Raw genomic sequence first — 20,928 nt, forward strand, 5'->3', positions numbered from 1 at the left:
GGAGGTTACTTTTAACCTATTTTTAGGGGTGGGCCTGAACCACAAGACCTTTTGACCTATAGAGGTTCCCCTAAAACTTTGCTATCCAATACCATATCGGGAGCTTGCTGTGCGCAATTTGGCTGCATGTTTCCTATATTTCCAACAGTGACTACACTCCAAAAGTAATTCATTGGCTGTAAAGTGCTTTGAGACGTCCGGTGGTCGTGATAGGCGCTATATAAATGCAAGCCTTTCTATATAAAATACAAGTTTGTTTCTTTCACAGCATGTTAGCTCCATCGAGCACTCTAAAATGAAACGATGGCAGGAAGCAGATTGAAAAATGGAATTCTCCATCGACATATGTTACAAAAGAAATGCATTGTACACAGCTGAATCTTTTGGGATTACTTTTATTTATTTTTTGCCGCTGGTTCCAGTTTATGTCTGATTGAGATTGTAAAGGTGACGGTCCAATGATACCGCCTTTCTCTCCACAGGCTCAGGAGACCCCACTACACATTGCAGCTCGAGTTAAGGACGGAGAGAAAGTGGCAGAGATGCTATTAAAAAGTGGAGCTGATGTCAATTCTGAGCAAGAGGTGAGAATATATACAATGGGTCCAAGTTTCGGCCTCAGTTGCTCCTGATTTTTTGGAGCAACTGGTGTAGAACGGAGTATCTTAGAAATTCAAATTCTCGGCATTTAGTTTGCTCCAGTTCTAGTCAGTTAGAACAGTTTCACTTTGGAACAGAATTTTTTTTTCAAACGGGGGCGTGTCCGGCCACTTACGCCTGTTTTCAAAGTGTCGGCAGTTGAAAACTTACTCCAAACTAACTTAGAATGGAGTAAGTGAAGATTTTTGTACGCTCAAAAAAACCTTGTCTACACTTTAGAAAATCTGGTGCAGGTTACAAATCAGGCGTAGGGAACGAGGTGGGGGGGGGAGGGGCGGGGGGAAGGGAAGTCATTAAATTCTACAATCAATCCTTAGTTATACTTATACAAATATTATACAAATAAATCCAACCTGAATAAAAATTTATAAGCAAAGAAAAGATTAAATAAACCATGTTCCTACCTGTTTGAAAGTGCTTCAGGCAGGCCTTTCATGTTGGAGACAGGCAGGGGTGTGGCGTCAGTGTCTCGACGGCAGCCCCAACAGCGGCAGTAAGCAGCCTTCGAGCTGAGCTGCTGTGCTGCAGGCAGGCCTTCATTCTCTTAGTGGCTGGCCGGCAGCCGAAGGATCAACACCGGAGGCATGCAGCTTTTCAAGGGGGTTGAGGCCATTCGGCCATGGGATAGGAGCGGCGTCAGTGGCTGGCCGGCAGCCGAAGGATCAACACCGGACGCACGCAGCTTTTCAAGGGGGCTGAGGCCATTCGGCCATGGGATAGGAGCGGCGTCAGTGGCTGGCCGGCAGCCGAAGGATCAACACCGGAGGCACGCAGCTTTTCAAGGGGGTTGAGGTCAATCGGCCATGGGATAGGAGCGGCGTCAGTGGCTGGCCGGCAGCCGAGTCCTTTTAAAAATGGCCGAGTGCCAATGTTTGTTTGACACTGCGCGTGCGCGCACGCTCCAACGCGCACGCGCAGGGTTTCCGGCACCACGTTGGCTCATTTAAATTGGACCTGCCCCCCAATACTTACAGAATCGGCGCGAGTGTTTGGCTCCGCCCCCCGCTGTGAAGAGCGCGCTGCGCCAAGCTGAGATCGAGCTCCGAGGAGCCGGAGAATATCGAAGTTTTTTTCAAGCGCACTTTTAGGCGCGAAGAACAGGCGTCCAGCTCGGAGGTGCACCGAAACTTGGGGCCAATGTCTTAATTCAAACTGCTGGCTATTGATGCAAAAAACATTTCATAGTGCATCTCGAATTTTGGATAATTGGACTACAATTTACTCTGTGGTTTTAATGAGCTCCTGAGGCAGAACAGTAAAATTTACTGTACCATTCATTATTCTTTTATAATACTATATAAAACAAAGACTAATGAGATGGCTTAAAATTTAGACAAAGGCTGAGAGATTTGCTTTCTGGCGATTATAATAAAGAAATTGAGCTGCAATTGTAAAGCAGATTTATATTGGAATGAAGAGCCTGGTATATATTATATTGTATGAATAGGATCTGTTATATTGCATTATCGTCCAGCAGTTGTGTTATGAAGTGATGCTTGGGGTCACTAGACACCAGGGGGCGCCACTGCCGGAGATCATCGGGCTGTACGCGCATGTGCACGGGCCCTGGTATATAAGAGCGAGTACCATGTCATGTGCACACTTTGGGCGTGAATAAAGTTGAACCAGGTTTGCCCCTGAGTGAGCTTACAGTAACAAGTCTTTCGAGTCATTATATACATTGCATTTGGCGAAGAGGTAACTTCAGAATCTTCGCATGCACAATGGGCACCGCTGGAATTCTGGAGAGATTCGTGGATGGCAAGGATTGGGCGGATTTTATCGACCACCTGGATCAGTATTTCGTGGCCAACAAAATGGAGGAAGCTGGTGACGCAGTTAGATGCAGGGTGGTTTTCCTCACTGTTTGTGGTCCAAAAATTTATGGCCTCATAAAGAATCTTCTCTCGCCTGCACGTCCAACGGACAAAGAGTATGGGGATTTGTGCGCTCTGATGCGTGAACATCTCAAGCCAAAAGACGGGATCATCACTTCACGCAATCGATTCTATACACATGCTCGTGCTGAGGGTCAGGATGTGTCGGGATTCGTCGTCAACCTAAGACATCGGGCTGAGCCGTGTAAGTTCGGAAACGCGTTGGAAGACATGCTGCGAGATTTCTTCGTGATAGGCATCAACCATGATGTGATCCCTCGGAAATTATTGGCTGCAGAAACGCTGGAGTTGAGCAAGGCCATCGCGACTGCTCAGGCATACATGGCGACTGATGATAATTTAAGGCAGATATCATCGAAGAGTCGGAGCTCCATGGCAAGTACTGTAAACAAGATTGTGTCATCGTCTGGCAGAGCTGCTTATGGCAGAGCCTACTCGACTGCTTATGTGAAACCTGTAGCTGTTCAAAGTCCACCAACTGGTACAAATCCGATTTCACTCTGTTGGCGTTGTGGCGGCAACCATCGGCCTCATCAGTGTCGGTTTAAACAGTACATCTGTAAAGGCTGTTCGAAAGTGGGGCATCTTCAGCGAATGTGCCCACAACTGAGCAAGCGTGCTGCTGCTCATCACATTGATGATGATGACCAGTCCAGTGCTGGCCCGGATATGTAACTCAAGATACCCGAGGAGGAAGTGTACGGCCTGTATTCGTTCCTGACAAAGAGCCAACCGATAATGGTTAATGTGAAGCTAAATGGTGTGCCTGTATCACTGGAGCTGGACACGTGTGCGAGTCAGTCGATGATGAGCCAAAGAACATTCGACAAGCTGTGGGACACTGAGGCTGTGAAGCCTAAGCTGAGTCCAGTCAATGCCAAGTTGCGTACTTACACTAAGGAACTCATACCGGTGATTGGCAGTGCAGTAGTCAGGGTGTCGTATGATGGTGTGGTTCCCGATTTACCATTATGGATCGTCCCAGGTAATGGTCCAATGCTGTTTGGCAGGAATTGGCTCGAGAAAATCAAGTGGAACTGGAATGATATCAAAACGTTGTCCTCGGTGGATGACACTTCGTGTGCTCAAGTGCTGAAGAAATTTCCTTCTTTGTTTGAACCGGGCATTGGCAATTTTACTGGAGTCAAGGTGCAGATTCACCTGGATTCTGATGCAAGACCAGTCTCTCATAAAGCTCGGGCTATTCCGTACATGATGAGGGAGAAGGTTGAAATTGAGCTTGACAGACTCCAATGTGAAGGGGTCATATCACCGGTCGAATTTAACGAATGGACCAATCCTATCGTTCCTGTGTTAAAGAGTGATGGCATGTCAGGATCTGTGGAGACTACAAGGTTACGATTAACCGATTTTCCAAACAGGATCAGTATCCGCTACCGAAGGCTGATGACCTATTCGCCATGCTAGCTGGTGGAAACTGGATCTGACGTTGGCCTATATGACACAGGAGCTTGTTGACACTTCAAAGAAACTCACCTACATCAACACCCATAAAGGACTGTTTGTCTACAACAGGTGTCCTTTTGGATTCCGTTTGGCTGCAGCCATATTTCAGAGGAACATGGAGAGTCTATTGAAGTCCGTTCCTAGAACCGTCGTGTTTCAAGATGACATTCTGCTCACAGGTCGCAACACTGCTGAACATCTGAACAATCTTGAAGAAGTCCTACATTGTCTGGACAAAGTGGGACTCAGGCTGAAACGTTCGAAGTGTGTCTTCATGGCACCTGAAGTTGAATTCCTGGGGAAGAAGATTGCTGTTGATGGCATCAGGCCTACTGATTTGAAAACCAAAGCCATCAAAAATGCACCTAGACCTCAGAATGTGATGGAGCTGCATTCATTCCTTGGGCTACTCGACTACTTCGGTAATTTCTTACCCAGATTGAGCACTTTATTAGAGCTACTGCACATGCTGCTCAGAAAAGGTGACAACTGGGTCTGGGGTGTATCTCAAGATAGAGCTTTTGAGAAAGCTAAGAATCTGCTCTATTTGAATAAGCTGCTTGTTCACTAAGATCCATGTAAGCGTCTTGTATTGGCCTGTGATGCTTCATCACATGGGGTTGACTGTGTATTCCAACAAGCAAATGAGTCGGGTAAGCTACAACCTGTTGCGTATGCTTCGAAAAGTTTGTCAAAGGCGGAAAGAGCTTACAGTATGGTAGAAAAAGAAGCTTTGGCCTGTGTGTATGGGGCCAAAAATATGCATCAGTATCTGCTTGGTCTTCATTTTGAACTCGAAACGGATCACAAGCCACTCATTTCATTGTTTTCGGAAAACAAAGGTATTAATACCAATGCAACGTCCCGTATCCAGAGGTGGGCGTTGACATTGTCTGCCTATGATTATGTTATTCGTCATAGACCTGGCACTGAGAATTATGCTTATGCACTCAGTCATCTGCCGTTGCCCACACCTGAAGTGGAGATGCCTCAACCTGCAGATCCACTGTTAGTAATGGATGCTTTTGAGAGTGAAGGAACTCCTATCACTGCTCAAAAGTGAGGATCTGGACCAGCTATGATCCTATTTTATCGGTTGTGAAACATGTCCTCAGTGGCGATTGGTCTGCAATACCTATGGAAATGTGTGAGGAGATCAAACCTTACAACCGTCGCAAAGATGAACTATCCATTCAGTCAGATTGTCTACTGTGGGGCAATCGTGTTGTTATGCCTAAGAAAGGCAGAGAAAAATTTGTACTGAACTACAAAGCACTCATCCTGGTATCGTCATGATGAAAGCCATTGCCAGGGCTCATGTTGGGGTGGCCTGGAATTGACTCTGACCTGGAATCATGTGTGCATCAGTGCAATACTTACATGCAGCTAAGTAAAGTACCAGCGGAATCTCCGCTGAGTCTTTGGTCATGGCCACCTAAACCATGGTTGAGGATCCACATCGATTTTGCGGGCTCTTTCCTGTGAAAGATGTTTTTTGTTATGGTGGATGCATATTCAAAGTGGATAGAGTGTATTATTATGTCATCCAGTACGTCTACAGCTACTATTGAGAGCCTTCGTGTCATGTTTGCTACTCATGGTTTGCCTGACATTGTTGTGAGCGACAATGGATCTTGCTTCACAAGTCTGGAGTTTCAAAAGTTGATGAAACTCAATGGTATTAAACATGTGCGGTCAGCCCCATTCAAACCTGCTTCTAATGGTCAAGCAGAGCGTGCTGTTCAAACGATCAAGCAGAGTATGAAAAGTGTAACTCAGGGTTCACTGCAGACTCGCTTGTCCTGTATACTGCTCAGTTATAGGAGCAGACCTCATCCGCTTACTGGAGTCTCCCCTGCTGAACTACTGATGAAGAGAAATCTCAAGACCAAGCTCTCTCTTGTTCATCCCGATTTGAATGATCGTGTTGAAAACAGTCATAGTCAGCAAGGGTATCATGATCATGCTGCTGTGTCACGTGACATCTCTGTCAACGATCCGGTTTATGTACTGAACTATGGTCAAGGTCCAAAGTGGATCGCTGGTACTATTACAGCCAAGGAGGGTAACAAGAGTGTTTACTGCCATGCTCAAGAATGGGCAAACATGCAGGAAACATGTTGATCAGATAAAACTGCGGCACACGGATGAACTGGAACCGCTTGAGGAAGATGCAGTCAGTGACCAACCAACCAATGTTCATTCATCAGAGGAGTTTGCTGTCATTATGAAACTGGACCTCCAGTCTCTGATAGGGTCATCACCACTTTCATCAGATCGGTTACTCAGCCTCCAGTCATAACTGACTCAGAACGCTCGCCCAGAACAGGAGTTGAACCGAGACGATCAACTCGTGAGCGAAAAGCCCCAGACCGCCTTCATTTGTAAAGAGACTGATACTAAGATCTTGTGTATTGATGCTTGGGGTCACTAGACACCAGGGGGCGCCACTGTCAGAGGTAATCGGGCTGTACGCGCGTGTGCGCGGGCCCTGGTATATAAGAGCGAGTACCATGTCATGTGCGCACTTTGGGTGTGAATAAAGTTGAACCAGGTTTGCACCTGAGTGAGTCTTTCGAATCATTATATACATTACAAGTTAACAAGCTTGGATAATTAGGGCACAGCTGGTAGCAAAGTCGAAAATGAGATTCCTCATTAAGTAATCTCTGTAATTTTGTTTTCCCCTTTTCCTCCTTTCCTGATGTATTTGACTCCTTGCTGAGGTTCGGTTTCACAGGTGCTTGCCTCACCCAAGTGGCTATTATTTGTATATGAGCTGTGATACTGAACAACATCATGGTACTTGGTCATAGAGACATCATACCCAGCCTGATCCTGTTCTCTTCTATCAACCATGTGCATAAATACCACATGCACACACAAACAAAATGAGACATCCGTCAAGTTCTATAAAAGATGTATGATTTCTGCAGCAGCAGGGCAGGCCTGAGGCTTTAACTCACTGCTGGTCGGGTGTTTTGCGTTAGATTCATATGCCTGTATGCCTGAGAATCTGCGCGCAATGTAATGCGTCCCCAACCCCCGCCATGGTCTCTTGAAACTTGTTCGATTGTCTTTGTGTATTGGAGAGGAATTTCCAAGAGTTCTTCTCCCCTCCACCACCGCCCCCCCCCCCCCCCCCCCCCCCCGCCAACCCTGAAATTGGTCCAGGGATTTTCTCCTTTGCTTGTCTTTCCCAGGAGATCGTGTGGCTGACCAATGGAATTGGTGAGAGTGGGGGGGCAGATGCTATGCATAAGTTGCTTGACAGTAAGGGACAGGCTTGATGATGTAACTAGTAGAGTGGACAAGGAAGAACCAGTGGATGTGGTGTATTTGGACTTTCAAAGGCTTTTGACAAGGTCCCACACAAGAGATTAGTGTGCAAAATTAAAGCACGTGGTATTGGGAGTAATGTATTGACGTGGATAGAGAACTGGTTGGCAGACAGGAAGCAGAGGGTAGGGATAAATGGGTCCTTCTCAGAATGGCAGGCAGTGACTAGTGGGGTGCCGCAGGGCTCAGTGCTGGGACTCCAGCTATTTACAATATACATCAATGAAGGAATTGAGTGTAATATCTCCAAGTTTGCAGATGACACTAAGCTGGGTGGCAGTGTGAGCTGTGAGGAGGATGCTACGAGGCAGCAGAGTGCCTTGGACAGGTTAGCCAATGCATGGCAGATGCAGTATAATGTGGATAAATGTGAGGTTATCCACTTTGGTGGCAAAAACATGAAGGCAGAATATTATCTGAATGGCGACAGATTAGGAAAAGGGGAGGTGCAACGAGATCTGTGTGTCATGGTGGTGAAGAAGGCAAATGGCATGTTGGTCTTCATAGCTAGGGGATTTAAGTAGAGGAGCAGAGAGGTCTTACTGCAGTTGTACAGGGCCTTGGTGAGGCCTCACCTGGAATATTGTGTTCAGTTTTGGTCACCTAATCTGAGGAAGGGCATTCTTGCTATTGAGAGTGTAGCTAAGGTCACCAGACTGATTCCCGGGATGGCGGGACTGACATATGAGGAGAGACTGGATCGACTGGGCCTGTATTCACTGGAGTTCAGAAGGATGAGAGGGGATCTCATAGAAACATATAAAATTCTGACAGGACTGGACAGGTTTGATGCAGGAAGAATGTTCCCGAAGTTGGGGAAGTCCAGAACCAGGGGTCACAGTCTAAGGATAAGGGATAGGCCATTTAGGACCGAGATGAGGAGAAACTTCTTCACTCAGCGAGTTGTTAACCTGTGGAATTCTCTACCACAGAGAGTTGTTGATGCCAGTTCGTTAGTTATATTCAAGAGGGAATTAGATATAGCCCTCACGGCTAAAGGGATCAAAGGGTATGGAGAGAAAGCAGGAAAGGGGTACTGAGGTGAATGATCAGCCATGATCTTATTGAATGATGGTGCAGGCTCGAAGGCCGAATGGTCTACTCCTGCACCTATTTTCTATGTTTCTATGAACCAACTGGTCTTTTTGTTTTCGGATGTTTGAGTATCTTTGACTTCTCTCCTCTGACATTTCCCACTTTATAGCAGTGACTACACTTCAAAAAGTACTTTATTGGCTGTAAAGCACTTTGAGATGTCCGGTGGTCGTGAAAGACGCAATATAAATGCTGAACGGAGGCTTGAATTCATGGATGTTTCAGTTCTATCCTAATGAAGTTGATCGAAACTGTATACTTGTATGCTAACAGTTTTTAAATAATCAAAGTTATGAATAAATTAAACCTTGTTCTTCATGATGTTCAGGAAGCCCAAATGCGGAATTTGTTGAAATGGAGATCTGAGTAGTAGCTACAACTGGATCATATGGTTTCATAGAAGCACCATTATAAACTGTTTTGCTGAATTGGTCCAGTACCTATTCATTTTGATAAATACTTGCAAACTCAATGCTATCCAATGCATCAATATCTGTTTTAGCAAATCACATAGTAATGAAGAAGTAAGCAATTCTAACTCTGCAATTGTGCTTTAGTTATTTACAAAACATGTGATATAATGAAACGTCATGCCCACAGATCTTTAGAAATTACACAGGTGCACTGATAGAGTTCTATGGAGGATGCTCTGGATCTTCCAATTTATGTGTTGCGGTTTGAACGTTCACTTGGATAAGTTGATGTGCACTGGAGGAGGACATGAAAAAGTAACTGAATCTCAAAGGCCGACACCGCAGTTTCTATTTAACTGTTAAAATGATTTATATAGAAGGAAATAAAATGATTTTTTGGTACAAGGAAGCATCAATAGCTAGAAAAGCGACTCTTTCCTAAAAAAAAATGTTGAAGTTTCAGATCCAAGAAATAATTTATTTGTTTCTTGGATATTGGCATCACTGGAAAAGTCAGAATTTATTGCCCATTCCTATTCAGAAGGCAGTTAAGAGTCAACCACATTGCTGTGGATCTGGAGTCACATATAGGCCGGGTAAGGATGACAGATTTCTTACCCGAAAGGACATTAGTGAACCAGATGGGTTTTTACAACAATCTGGTAGTTTCATGGTCATCATTACTGATACTAACTTTTTAACCTAAATTTATTTATTAATGGAATCCCCCCCAGCTGCCATGGTGGGATTTGAACTCACATCTCTAGATAATGAGTCCAGGCTTCTGGATTACTAGTCCAGTAACATAACCACTATGCTACTGTCCCCACGGTTACTCCTCCAGTAACATCAACATCACATGACTGGCTCCTGCTGTGCCTACATTTTGGAGGTAAATCTATGCTGCCACATTGCCAACTTGAATGCAGGAAAATCACACGAGCCGGTCTTTGGCATGGGGGTAGGGCAATGTAAATGAACGGGAGAGGGTTTCAGCGGACGTATTTTGGAAGTGACACAACCATTCGAGGAAATTAGCATGTAACGGTGCTTCAGTGTAAAACCGGTACAAATCATTATCCTCAAATTTCTTTGGAACAGAAGGTGCAGTTCTGCTTTTATGCCAAAATTATGCCAAAAAGTTCCAGGAAATCCCGGGCCTGTTGCCTCAACTGGTTAAGGTTGGCTATTCTTTTCTGGCTGTAGTAGGTTTTTTTGTGATCTGTTTGGTTGCTTTGTTTTGATGTCGGCAGAACGGCGAGACGGCCATGCATATTGCGGCTCGGCACGGCAACTTGAAAATGATCCAGGCGTTGATTGAAGAGGGAGGAGATTTAACGTGGCAGTCTAAGGTAAAGAGGACCCACTACTGCAAACAGATAAAATATTGAAAAAGTATGTGCAGTGGCTGAACTCCCTTTCAATCTCTTTCCAGCATGTAATAGAATTTTACAGCACATAAACAAGCCATTTGGCTCAACAGGTCCATGCCGGTGTTTATGCTCCACAGGAGCCTCCTCCCACCTTACTTCATTTAACCCTGTCAGCATAATCTTCTTTTCCTTTCTTCCTCATGTACTTGTCTCGGTTCCCCATAAATGCATCTATGCTATTTGCCTCAACCACTCCAAATGGTAGTGAGTTCCACATTTTCACCACTCTCTAAGTAAGAGTTTCTCCAGATTTTCTTATTGAATTTATTATGTGACTATCTTATATTTATGGCCCCCAGTTTTGGATTTTCCCACAAGTGGAACCATCTTCCCTTCCAAGTCTACCTTCGTAAATTTATCGACCTCTATCAGATCATCCCTCAGTCTTCTCTTTTCTAGAGAAAAAAGTCCCAACCTGTTCAGTTGCCCTGATAGTTGTACTCTCAGTTCTAGTATCATCGTCAATCTTTTTTGCACTTTCATCGCCATCATCATATAGGCAGTCCCTCGGAGTCGAAGAAGACTTGCTTCCACTCCTGAAGTGAGTTCTTTGGTGGCTGAACAGTCCAATACTAGAGCCACAGACTCTGTCACAGGTGGGACAGATAGTCGTTGAGGGAAGGGGTGGATGGGACTGGTTTGCCACACGCTCTTTCCACTGCCTGCACTTGGTGTTGAGACTCGAAGTGCTCAGCGCCCTCCCGGATGCACTTTCTCCACTTAGGGCAGTCTTTGGCCAAGGACTCCCAGATGTCAGTGGGGATGTCGCACTTTATCAGGTAGACTTTGAGGGTGTCCTTGTAACGTTTCCGCTGCCCACCTTTGGCTTGTTTGCCGTGAAGGAGCTCTGCATAGAGCACTTGCTTTGGGAGTCTCGTGTCTGGCATGCGAACTATGTGGCCTGCCCAGTGAAGCTGATCGAGTGTGGTCAGCGCTTCAATGTTGGCGATGTTGTCCTGGACGACGACACTGATGTTGGTATGCCTGTCCTTTCAGGGGATTTTCAGGATCTTGCGGAGACATCGTTGGTGATATATCTCCAGCGACTTGAGGTGTCTTCTGTACATCGTCCATGCCTCTGAGCCATACAGGAGGGCAGGTATTACTATAGCCCTGTCGACCATGAGCTTGGTGGTAGATTTGAGGGCCTGGTCTTCGAATACTCTTTTCCTCAGGCAGCCAAAGGCTGCACTGACGCACTGGAAGCGGTGTTGAATCTCCGCATCAATGTCTGCCTTTGTTGATAAGAGGCTCCCGAGGTCTGGGAAGTGGTCCACGTTGTCGAGAGCCGCACCGTGGATCTTGATGACTGGGGGCAGTGCTGTGCGGCGAGGGCAGGCTGGTGGAGGATGTTTAGCGTAAGGCCCATGCTTTCATATGCCTCAGTAAATACATCGATGATATCCTGGAGTTTAGCCTCAGAATGTGCGCAGACGCAGGCGTCGTACGCATTCTGTAGCTCAACGACAGAGGTTGGGGTGATCTTGTACCTGGCCTGGAGATGGCGAAGGTTGAACAGCTTCCCACTGGTTCTGTAGTTTAGTTCCACTCCAGCGGGGTGCTTGTTAACTGTGAGGTGGAGCATGGCAGTGAGGAAGATTGAAAAGAGGGTTGGAGCGATGACGCAGCCCTGTTTAACCCCGGTCTGGACGTGGAGTTGGTCTGTAATGGATCCGTTGGTAAGGATCACGGCCTGCATGTCGTCGTGGAGCAGGTGAAGGATGTTGACAAACTTTTGGGGGCATCCGAAACGGAGGAGGACGCTCCATGGACCCTCGCGGTTGACAGTGTCAAAGATCTTTGTAAGGTTGAAGAAGGTCATGTATAAGGGCTGGCGTGCTCTCTGCATTTTTCCTGCAGCTGTCGCGCTGCAAAGATCATGTTTGTTATGCCCCGTAGGGGACGAAATCCACACTGTGACTCCGAGAGGAGCTTCTCGGCCACAGGGAGAAGACGGTTGAGGAGAACTCTAGCGACAACTTTCCCAGTGGCTGATAGCAGGGAGATTCCCCTGTAGTTGCCGCAGTTGGACTTGTCCCCTTTTTTAAAGATAGTCACGATCACTGCATCTCTGAGATCTCCCAGCATGCTCTCCTCCCTCCAAATGAGATCATGTATCCGTGCCAACAGCGTCTCTCTGCCATACTTTAGTGCCTCAGTAGGGATTCCATCCGCTCCCGTAGCCTTGTTGCTCTTGAGCTGTTTTATGGCTTTTCCTACCTCGTGCAGCGTTGGGGTTTCACTGAGGTGGTGGCAGATCGCATGCTGCGGGATGGAGTCGAGAACACGCGAGTCAAAGGCAGAGTCTCGATTGAGGAGATCTTCGAAGTGCTCCCTCTAGCGGGCCCTGCCAGCCTCGGTGTCCTTGATGAGTGTTTCTCTGTTCTTGGCCAGCAGTGGGGTGGGGCCTTGGGAGTTTGGACCGTAGGTGGCCTTGACTGCGATGAAGAACCCTCGCATATCGTGGGTGTCGGCCAGTTGTTGTATCTCCTGTGCTTTCTCCATCCACTTGTTCTTTAGGTCCTGGGTTTTTGTTGGACCTCAGCCTTGAGCCGTCTGTAATGCTGCTCCCGAGTTGGGTTGTTGCTTAGGCTCAGAAATGCTCTGCGCTTGCGATCTATTAGTTCTTGGATCTCCCGATCATTTTCATCAAACCAGTCCTAGTATTTTCTGGTTGAGTGACCAAGTGTCTCTTCACAGGCACTGGTTATGGAGGCCTGGAGGGCAGACCAAGCGCTGTGGGCATTCAGCAGCTCAGGGTCATCAAGGCACGCCAGGTTAGCTGTGAGGCGCTGGCTGTATAGGGCTCTCTTAGCTGGGTCTTTAAGTGCCCCGGCATTGACTATTTTGCGGCACTGCTTCTGCTGTCCCCTTTGCTTTGGGGCTATGGTAATGTCGATGATGGATCGGATTAGGCGGTGGCCTGTCCAGCAGTCGTCAGCTCCTGTCATGGCGCGGGTGATGCGCACATCCTTACGATTCCTGGCTCAGACGATGACATAGTTGAGCAGGTGCCAGTGTTTGGAGCGAGGGTGTTGCCACGATGCCTTGTATTTGTCCCTCTGGCAGAACAGGGTGTTGGTGATGAGGAGTTCATGTTCTAGACATTTTGTCAGGAGTAGGGTACCACTGGAGTTGGCTTTCCCTACCCACTCTCTGCCAATCACGCCTCTCCAGAGGGCTGTGTCTTTGCTGACCCTGGCGTTGAAGTCACCTAGGAGGATCAATTTGTCGCCCACAGGGACGCAGGACAGGGATGTTTCGAGGTTGGAATAAAAACCCTCTTTGGTCTCATCCGTTGCATCGCGTGTTGAGGCGTATGCACTGATAACTGTGACGCATTGGTTCCGGGATAGGGTGAGTCGGTGAGTCATGAGGCATTCGTTAACCCCGCAAGGGGAGTCTTTGAGGCGGTTGACCAGCTCATTTTTGATGGTGAAGCCGACTCCGTGAAAGCGGCATTCTTCCTCTGGTTTTCCTTTCCAGAAAAAGGTGTAACCTCCACCTTGTTCCTTGAGCTGGCCTTCCCCTGCCCGCCGAATCTCGCTTAGAGCAGCAATGTTGATGTCAAAGCGTCCAAGTTCCCGGGCAACTAAGGAAGTGCGGCGTTCCGGCCTGTCGCTGTTGGAATTGTCCATGAGGGTCCTGACGTTTCAGGTCCCAAACTTCATGTTAATGGAGCAGAAGATGCCTGTGCGTGAGTTCTTTTAACGCAGGGTGGCCGCTGCACACCGGCAACCACACGGGCTTAGCTGAGCAAGGTCTTGGTCCAGTGGCAAGGGGGTCCAAGACAACTGAAGACCAGGCACTGCTGTATGAGCCTAATTGCCTACGGCGAGATGTTGGCCGCAAGCTCGGCACCGAGTAGCACCATTGATGGCAGGTGGGCCGAGGCTTGGTTGGGGGCAGGCATTAAGAAGGTCAGTTGTCCGCTGGAGTTCCGAGGGATGTTTTAAAAGTTTCTTCCAAAGTTATTTAAAAGTTTCTTCAGAGGTTTAAAAAAAAATTCTCCAAGTTGTTTAAAAGTTTAAAAATTTTCTCAAATTGTTTTAAAAATTTCTCAAGTTGATTAAAAGTTTAAAAGTAGATTAAAAGTTAATTAAAAGTTGATTACAGGTCTAAAATGTAAGTCAGTAGTAGGTTACTCCCCTGGCACTGCTCCATGGGCGCCGCCAGCCCTCTGCAGCTGCACAAAGCCCTGGCCAAACCAAACCCGGAACACCGCAGGGAAGTAGAGGCCCAATCCCTTCGCCCAGCCGGCCCGGCCCAACGACGCACTCCAGGTCCTTTCAGCCAGAGAGCCTGACCCAACGACGCACTCCTGGTTCCTTCGGCCCTGCCCAATGATGCACTTCAGGTCCCTTCGGCCAGCCGGTCTGACCCAGCACTTTATCCAGTGCTTCGATATCCTTTTTGTAATTTGGAGACCAGAACTGTGTCATACACTTGGAAAAGTGTATGGGGTGGAAATTCGGTTGTACCTCTGGTTAATCCAGGTGGAGCGGTAAATTTTGTGCCGGCAAATGGTTTGTGTCTGCCACCGCAAAATTCATCAGCTGGGCCCAGAGTTTGGAGCGGAGCGCAAAGGGAGATGTTGCACACCTCTTTTAGGGCGCTAGGCTGGCTGAACAACTGAAAATCCCGAGCTAAACAGCCTAAACGAGCGGAGCACCCTAAGAGAGGCCTTGGGGGAAAAAAAAGCCACCAAAAACATTCCCAATACATTACTCACGCCACCACAACATAAATCACAAAAGAAAACAATCACACTTTCTTCAGGTCGACATTACTGACCTCACTGCAGCTGCTACAGCTTGGAACACCAGCTTCCACAGGCGTTCCCACCAGGGCCCGCTACGTGGCACTATGGATCGGGCACGAAGCAAATATCGAGCTGGTGTCACAACCTTAGGGCTTGCAAACTGGCTCGCCTCTTCCAGGCGGTAATGCTCCGTGCCCCCTCGAAACCGACACCGGATTTCCTGGCGGGGCGCTGGAAGCTGGTCGCCCGCCCGGAAGTGCTTATTGCCGCCATTCCCGCCCCTCTGGGGCACTAACAGGAGTGACAGAAGACAGAAAATCCAATCCTATGTATTTTAAACTGTGCAAGATTGCTAATGGCTATCCCCGGGGAGCCTAAAGCTGAACTACAGTTGTCTGTAGCTGAACTTACGAACATATAATACGGAATAAGAAAATCTATTAGGGATATTGGGGTAGACTTTCCCCAAGGCCCTCACTGCCAGATTGCCACCCAGAAAATATCGCTAAGCTTCATCAGTTAATGCCAGCGAATGTTTCCACTAATTAGGTCATTAAAACCGCCTGGCGAGAAACCAAGATTCTCGCCGGTTTCTGGGCGGTTACAGCCGAAAGTAGCGAGAACGGGCGGTTCGAAAAATGTTTTTAAAAATTTAGTCCGAGGCTGCGGTTGGGCCTAGGGAAGGGGAAAACTCAAAAATTATTTTTTCACTTAAACAAAAAATAAAAAGTTATAAAACATTCTCAAGACACCTTTTAACGTAATCGCCATTTTAGAATTTTAAAAATAATTATAAAAAACTTTTAACTTGCGTTTCTTTGCAGGGTGCTCACATACCTCCCTGTTTCAGGCAGCTTTTCGTGGGTGGTTTCCTTGGCGGTGTGTACCGGTCCCCATTGAGGCAAAACTTAGATCTCTCGCCAGTGCCCCCATCAGCCATTACCTTTTGCTTCCTGCCTCTAAGCCAATTTTGGATCCAACTTGCCACTTTGCCCTGGATCCCATGGGCTTTTACTTTCGTAACCAGTCTGCCATGTGGGACCTTATCAAAAGCTTTGCTAAAATCCATATACACTACATCATACGCTTTTCCCTCATCGACCCTCCTGGTTACCTCCTCGAAAAATTCAATCAAGTTAGTCAGACATGACCTTCCCTTAACAAATCCATGCTGACTGTCCTTGATTAATCTGTGTCTTTCTAAGTGAAGATTTATCCTGTCCTTCAGGATTTTTTCCAATCATTTTCCCACCACTGATGTTAGGCTGACTGGCCCGTAATTACTCGGTCTATCCCTTTCTCCATTCTTAAACAAAGGTACAATGTTAGCAGTCCTCTGGCACCACACCTGAAGCCAGAGAGGATTGGAAAATGACAGTCAAAGCCTCTGCTATTTCCTCTTTTGCTTCGCTTAACAGCCTGGGATACATTTTATCCGGGCCTGGGGACTTATCCACTTTCAAAGCTGCTAAGTCCCTTAATACCTCCTCTCTCACTATGTTTATTTCATCTAATGTTTCACACTCCTCTTCCGCGATAGTAGTGTCTGCATTGCCCGTCTCTTTAGTGAAAACAGATGCAAAGTATTCATTAAGAACCATAACCACATCTTCCGCCTCCACACACAGATTACCCTCGTGGTCTCTTTAGTTATCCTCTTGATCTTAATATATTTATAAAACATCTTTGGGTTTTCCTTGAATTTATTAGCTGGAACTCCACACTCTACAGCTGCCCTCCTTCCCTCACCCACTCCTACATTTTGCTCCATTTCTACTTCCTTCTACCATCAGCCTCTTTCCCTGCAGGACCCTTCAGCTGAGATGCCAAAATGGCACCTGTCACACATGCTACTGCTTAGATAATCGCTTTGTAACAGTCCAAACCTATTTCTAAATAGAAATGTATACCAACTGCAGAACAGTTTCCCAGTAAGAAAATAAATGTGGCATAAATTAGGCAGGTTCAGAAATCCCCAACAGTGTAGCATATTTAAATGTTCAGTAGTTTGCATGTTCTCCTTTAAGTTGAAGAGTCATCTTCCAACATAAAAAACAGTGACATAAGATGCACTATGGGAGGGCTAATATGGAAAGACAGTACAGGTATACTATAAATGGCACATTTTGGAAAAGTGCAGATGAGCAGACCTTGGTGTCCATATACACAAATCCTTAAAGGTGGCAGGGCAAGTCGATAAGGTGGCCAAAGAAGCATATGGGTTAACTTGGTTTTATAAATTGAGGAATTGTGTATAAAAGCAAAGAGATCATACTAGAACTTTATAAATCATTCATTAGGCCTCAGCTGGAGTATTGTGGTCAATTCTGGGCACCACATTTCAGGAAAGATGTAAAGGCCTTAGAAAGGGGACAGAGGAGGTTTACCAGGTTGTTACCAGGTTGTTACCAGGAATGAAGGACTACAGTTCTGAGGAGAGGTTGGACAACTTAGGACTGTTCTCCTTGGAACAGAGAAGGTTAAGAGGTGACCTAATAGAGGTTTACGAGATGATGAGAGGTTTTGATAGAGCGAATAGGGAAACAATTTTCCTGCTGGTGAGTGGGTCAGTAACTGGAGGTCATAGATTCAAAATCTAGAGGGGAGATGAGGAGAATTTTTTTCACTCAGAGAGTTGTCAGGATCTGGAACGCTCTACCTGAAAAGATGGTGGAAGTTGATTCGATAAATAATTTTAGAACGGGATTGGGCAGGTACTTGAGCATGAGCAACTTACAGGGTTATGGACAACAATAGGGGATGTGGGACTAAGCACGGCTGCTCTTTCAAACCACCAGCACAGGCACAATGGGCCGAATGGCCATCTTCTGTGCTGTAGGTTTCCATGAATCTACATATCAATAATCTAAGATACATTAGCATATCAACAACAACAACTCGTACTTATATAGCGGCTTCAAAGCAGTAAAACATCCTAAGATGTTTCACAGGAGTGATAATCAAACAAAATTTGACACCAAGCTATATAAAGAGATATTAGTACAGGTGACCAAAAGTTTGGTGAAAGAGGTAGGTTTTAATGAATGTCTTAAAGAGGGAGAGACAGGTGAAGATGTAAAGAGGTTTAGAGAAGGAACTCTAGAGCTTAATAGCTAAAGGCACGGCTGCCCACAGTGGAGTGATAAAAATCGTGTAATGCTCATGAGGCCAGAGTTGGAGGACGCAGTGGGTTGTAGGGCTTGTTATGGCTCTCAGCTCGGGCACTAGGAATGTCATTAGAAATTTGGGTCAGCATCAGGGCTGTGTGCGTAAGCCAATGTTTAATAAGAACCGGACTGTGTGATTGTTGCCTCTTTGTTTAGGCTGGAGAGAATCCACTGCACATTGCAATCCGAAATTGTCATGTCAACGTTGTGGAAGAAATCCTCACCTACCTGACCAATGAGAGGAGCCACATCGAGGCTGTTGTGTGTGTCAACCAGGAAAACAAGGTAAGAAACCAGGAAAGTGAGTGATGTCAGAAATCTTTTTATTGAAACTAGAAATTTCCATAAAAAGTGGAATTAAGAGTAGCGAGAGATATAAAACACTCAACCCATGCCTGCAAATAACTTAACATTTTTTAATTCATTGAAATGAGGACACTCCTCCAAAGCGCAGTGAGTAGCATACTTGCCTCTGAGTCAGAAGGTTGTGGGTTCAAGTTCCACCCCAGAGATTTGAGCACAAAAATCTAGGCTGACACTCCAGTGCAATGCTGAGAGAGTGCTGCACTGTCAGAGGTGCTTTCTTTCAGGTGAGGTTAAACCAAGACCCCGTCTGCCCTCTCAGGTGGATGTAAAAGATCCCTTGGCACTATTTAGAAGAAGAGCAGGGACTTATCCCCGGTGTCCTGGCCAATATTTATCCCTCAATCAACATCAGTAAAACAGATTGTCTGGTCATTACCACATTGCTGTTTGGCTGCTGCATTTCCAACATTTCAACAGTGACTACACTTCAAAAATTACTTCATTGACTTGTAAAGTGTGCTATATAAATTCTGTTACATTCCATTTTCTGCAATCTGTTCATGAATTACTGTACTGCAATCCTGCTTTTCAACGTCATCCTCTCTGATGTCCTTATCAACAAATATGAGTTGTACAGGACATTTTGGGTGAAAGAAAACATTGTGTTCAATCCAACATTATATTGAGTGTAAGTCTTAAAGCAAGCTGAATGTTCAGTGATTTTATCCAAATTCTCACTATTTTTTTCTTGAGTAATTTCCTTCTTCCCCTCCACTTTAGTTATTAAATTCATCCGTGCATCTTTGGTTTCTTTTCCTTTGCCATTTTGCCCAATTTCAGTGCTCATAGCAACTTATTCCAAGTGCACTTCTTCTCTTTATTGGCCTCTACACCATCAGAGCTGATTCTCTTCTCCTAATTTCAGCTTCTCCAAACAATCTCTACCCATCTCCCTGGTGGCTCATTGTCTTCCCAGGTTAAATATTTTCACAAGCATGGACACAACCATAAAACCTTAAAATCCTCTAGTCCTTGAAATTCCACCTGCTGTTCCTCTGGGTCAACATTTTGTGATTGGCAATTGCAGGGCTGTATCAGAGGCATTGACTGCTCCAGGCCATGGCTACTTGTACCCCAGTCAAATTCTGGAGTCTACGTTCTTGTCACAAGAAAACTTTTTGAATAATTAAAGCAAATGGTGATTGATACTCATAGATACCTAAAAATTTACAGCATGGAAGGAGGCCATTTCGGCCCATCGTGTCCGCGCCAGCCGACAAAGAGCTATCCAGCCTAATCCCACTTTCCAGCTCTTGGTCCGTAGCCTTGTAGGTTACGGCACTTCAAGTGCACAACCAAGTACTTTTTAAATGTAGTGAGGGTTTCTGCTTCTACCACCCTTTCAGGTAGTGAGTTCTAGACTCCCACCACCTACTGGGTGAAAAAGTTGACCCTCAAATCCCCACTAAACCTCCTACCAATTACTTTAAATCTATGTCCCCTGGTTGTTGACCACTCTGCTGAGGGAAATAGGTCCTTCCTATCCTCTCTGTCATGTATTTAACCATCTTGCAATGACATAGTTATGTAACTGTAACTCATGTATCTGTACCATAGAAATGCACACCCTGACCAAGTAGTGAACTTGCGGGAGGCACTACTCACCTGGGTTTCCAGGTATAAAAGGGGAGGTCCCACCCAGAGTCAGGACTCCTTGGTCCTGGCAATAAAGGTGAAGGTCACAGAGTGACCGTGTCTGATATATCCATGCCTCGTGTGAGTTTGTAGTAAGGTGTAGGGACACTACATTTGACGACGAGAAACGGGAATCACTGAACCACGAGGATGGCCACCAGTGGCACAGAGGAACGTTACTGTGTGGGTGAGGACTGGGACGACTTCGTGGAAAGACTCCAGCAGAGCTTTGTCATAAAGGATGGCTGGAAGAGACAGTGGCTGACAAGCGGAGGGCACATCTACTGACCAGTTGCGGACCACAGACGTATGCGCTGATGAAAGACCTGCTCGCACGCCAAAAGCCGGCGGACAAGTCCTTCGAAGAGCTCAGCCAGCTGATCAGTGAGCATCTCAAGCTGGCGAGTAGCGTACACATGGCCCAGCACCGGTTCTACTCTCACCGGCGACGGGAGGGACAAAACGTCCCAGACTTCATGGCGGAACTGCGGCGCTTGGCCAGTCTCTAAGTTCACCGATGCCTGCAGGGGAGAGATGTTAAGGGACTTTTTCATCGAGGGCATTAATCATGCCGGCATTTTCAGGAAGCTCATAAAGACTAAGGACTTGACTTTAGAAGGGGCGGCGTTGATAGCTCAGACCTTTATGGCAGGGGAAGAGGAGACCAAGCTAATTTACACGCGCAGCCCTGGT

The 20,928-nt window shown here is 46.4% G+C and overlaps 1 protein-coding gene across 3 annotated transcripts in view; it reads left to right on the forward strand.

Moving 5' to 3' along the window:
• Positions 1-20,928, forward strand: part of trpn1 (transient receptor potential cation channel, subfamily N, member 1) — a 363,054-nt gene that overhangs the window by 237,268 nt on the left and 104,858 nt on the right. For all 3 annotated transcript variants that reach the window (XM_070895617.1, XM_070895599.1, XM_070895607.1), the window contains exons 9-11: positions 483-584; positions 10,126-10,224; positions 18,391-18,519. In XM_070895617.1, coding sequence (XP_070751718.1) covers positions 483-584; positions 10,126-10,224; positions 18,391-18,519 — 330 coding nt within the window. The remainder of the gene's footprint in view (positions 1-482; positions 585-10,125; positions 10,225-18,390; positions 18,520-20,928) is intronic.

Source organism: Pristiophorus japonicus, chromosome 1, assembly GCF_044704955.1.
Source record: "Pristiophorus japonicus isolate sPriJap1 chromosome 1, sPriJap1.hap1, whole genome shotgun sequence".
NCBI classification, from domain to species: Eukaryota; Metazoa; Chordata; class Chondrichthyes; family Pristiophoridae; genus Pristiophorus; species Pristiophorus japonicus.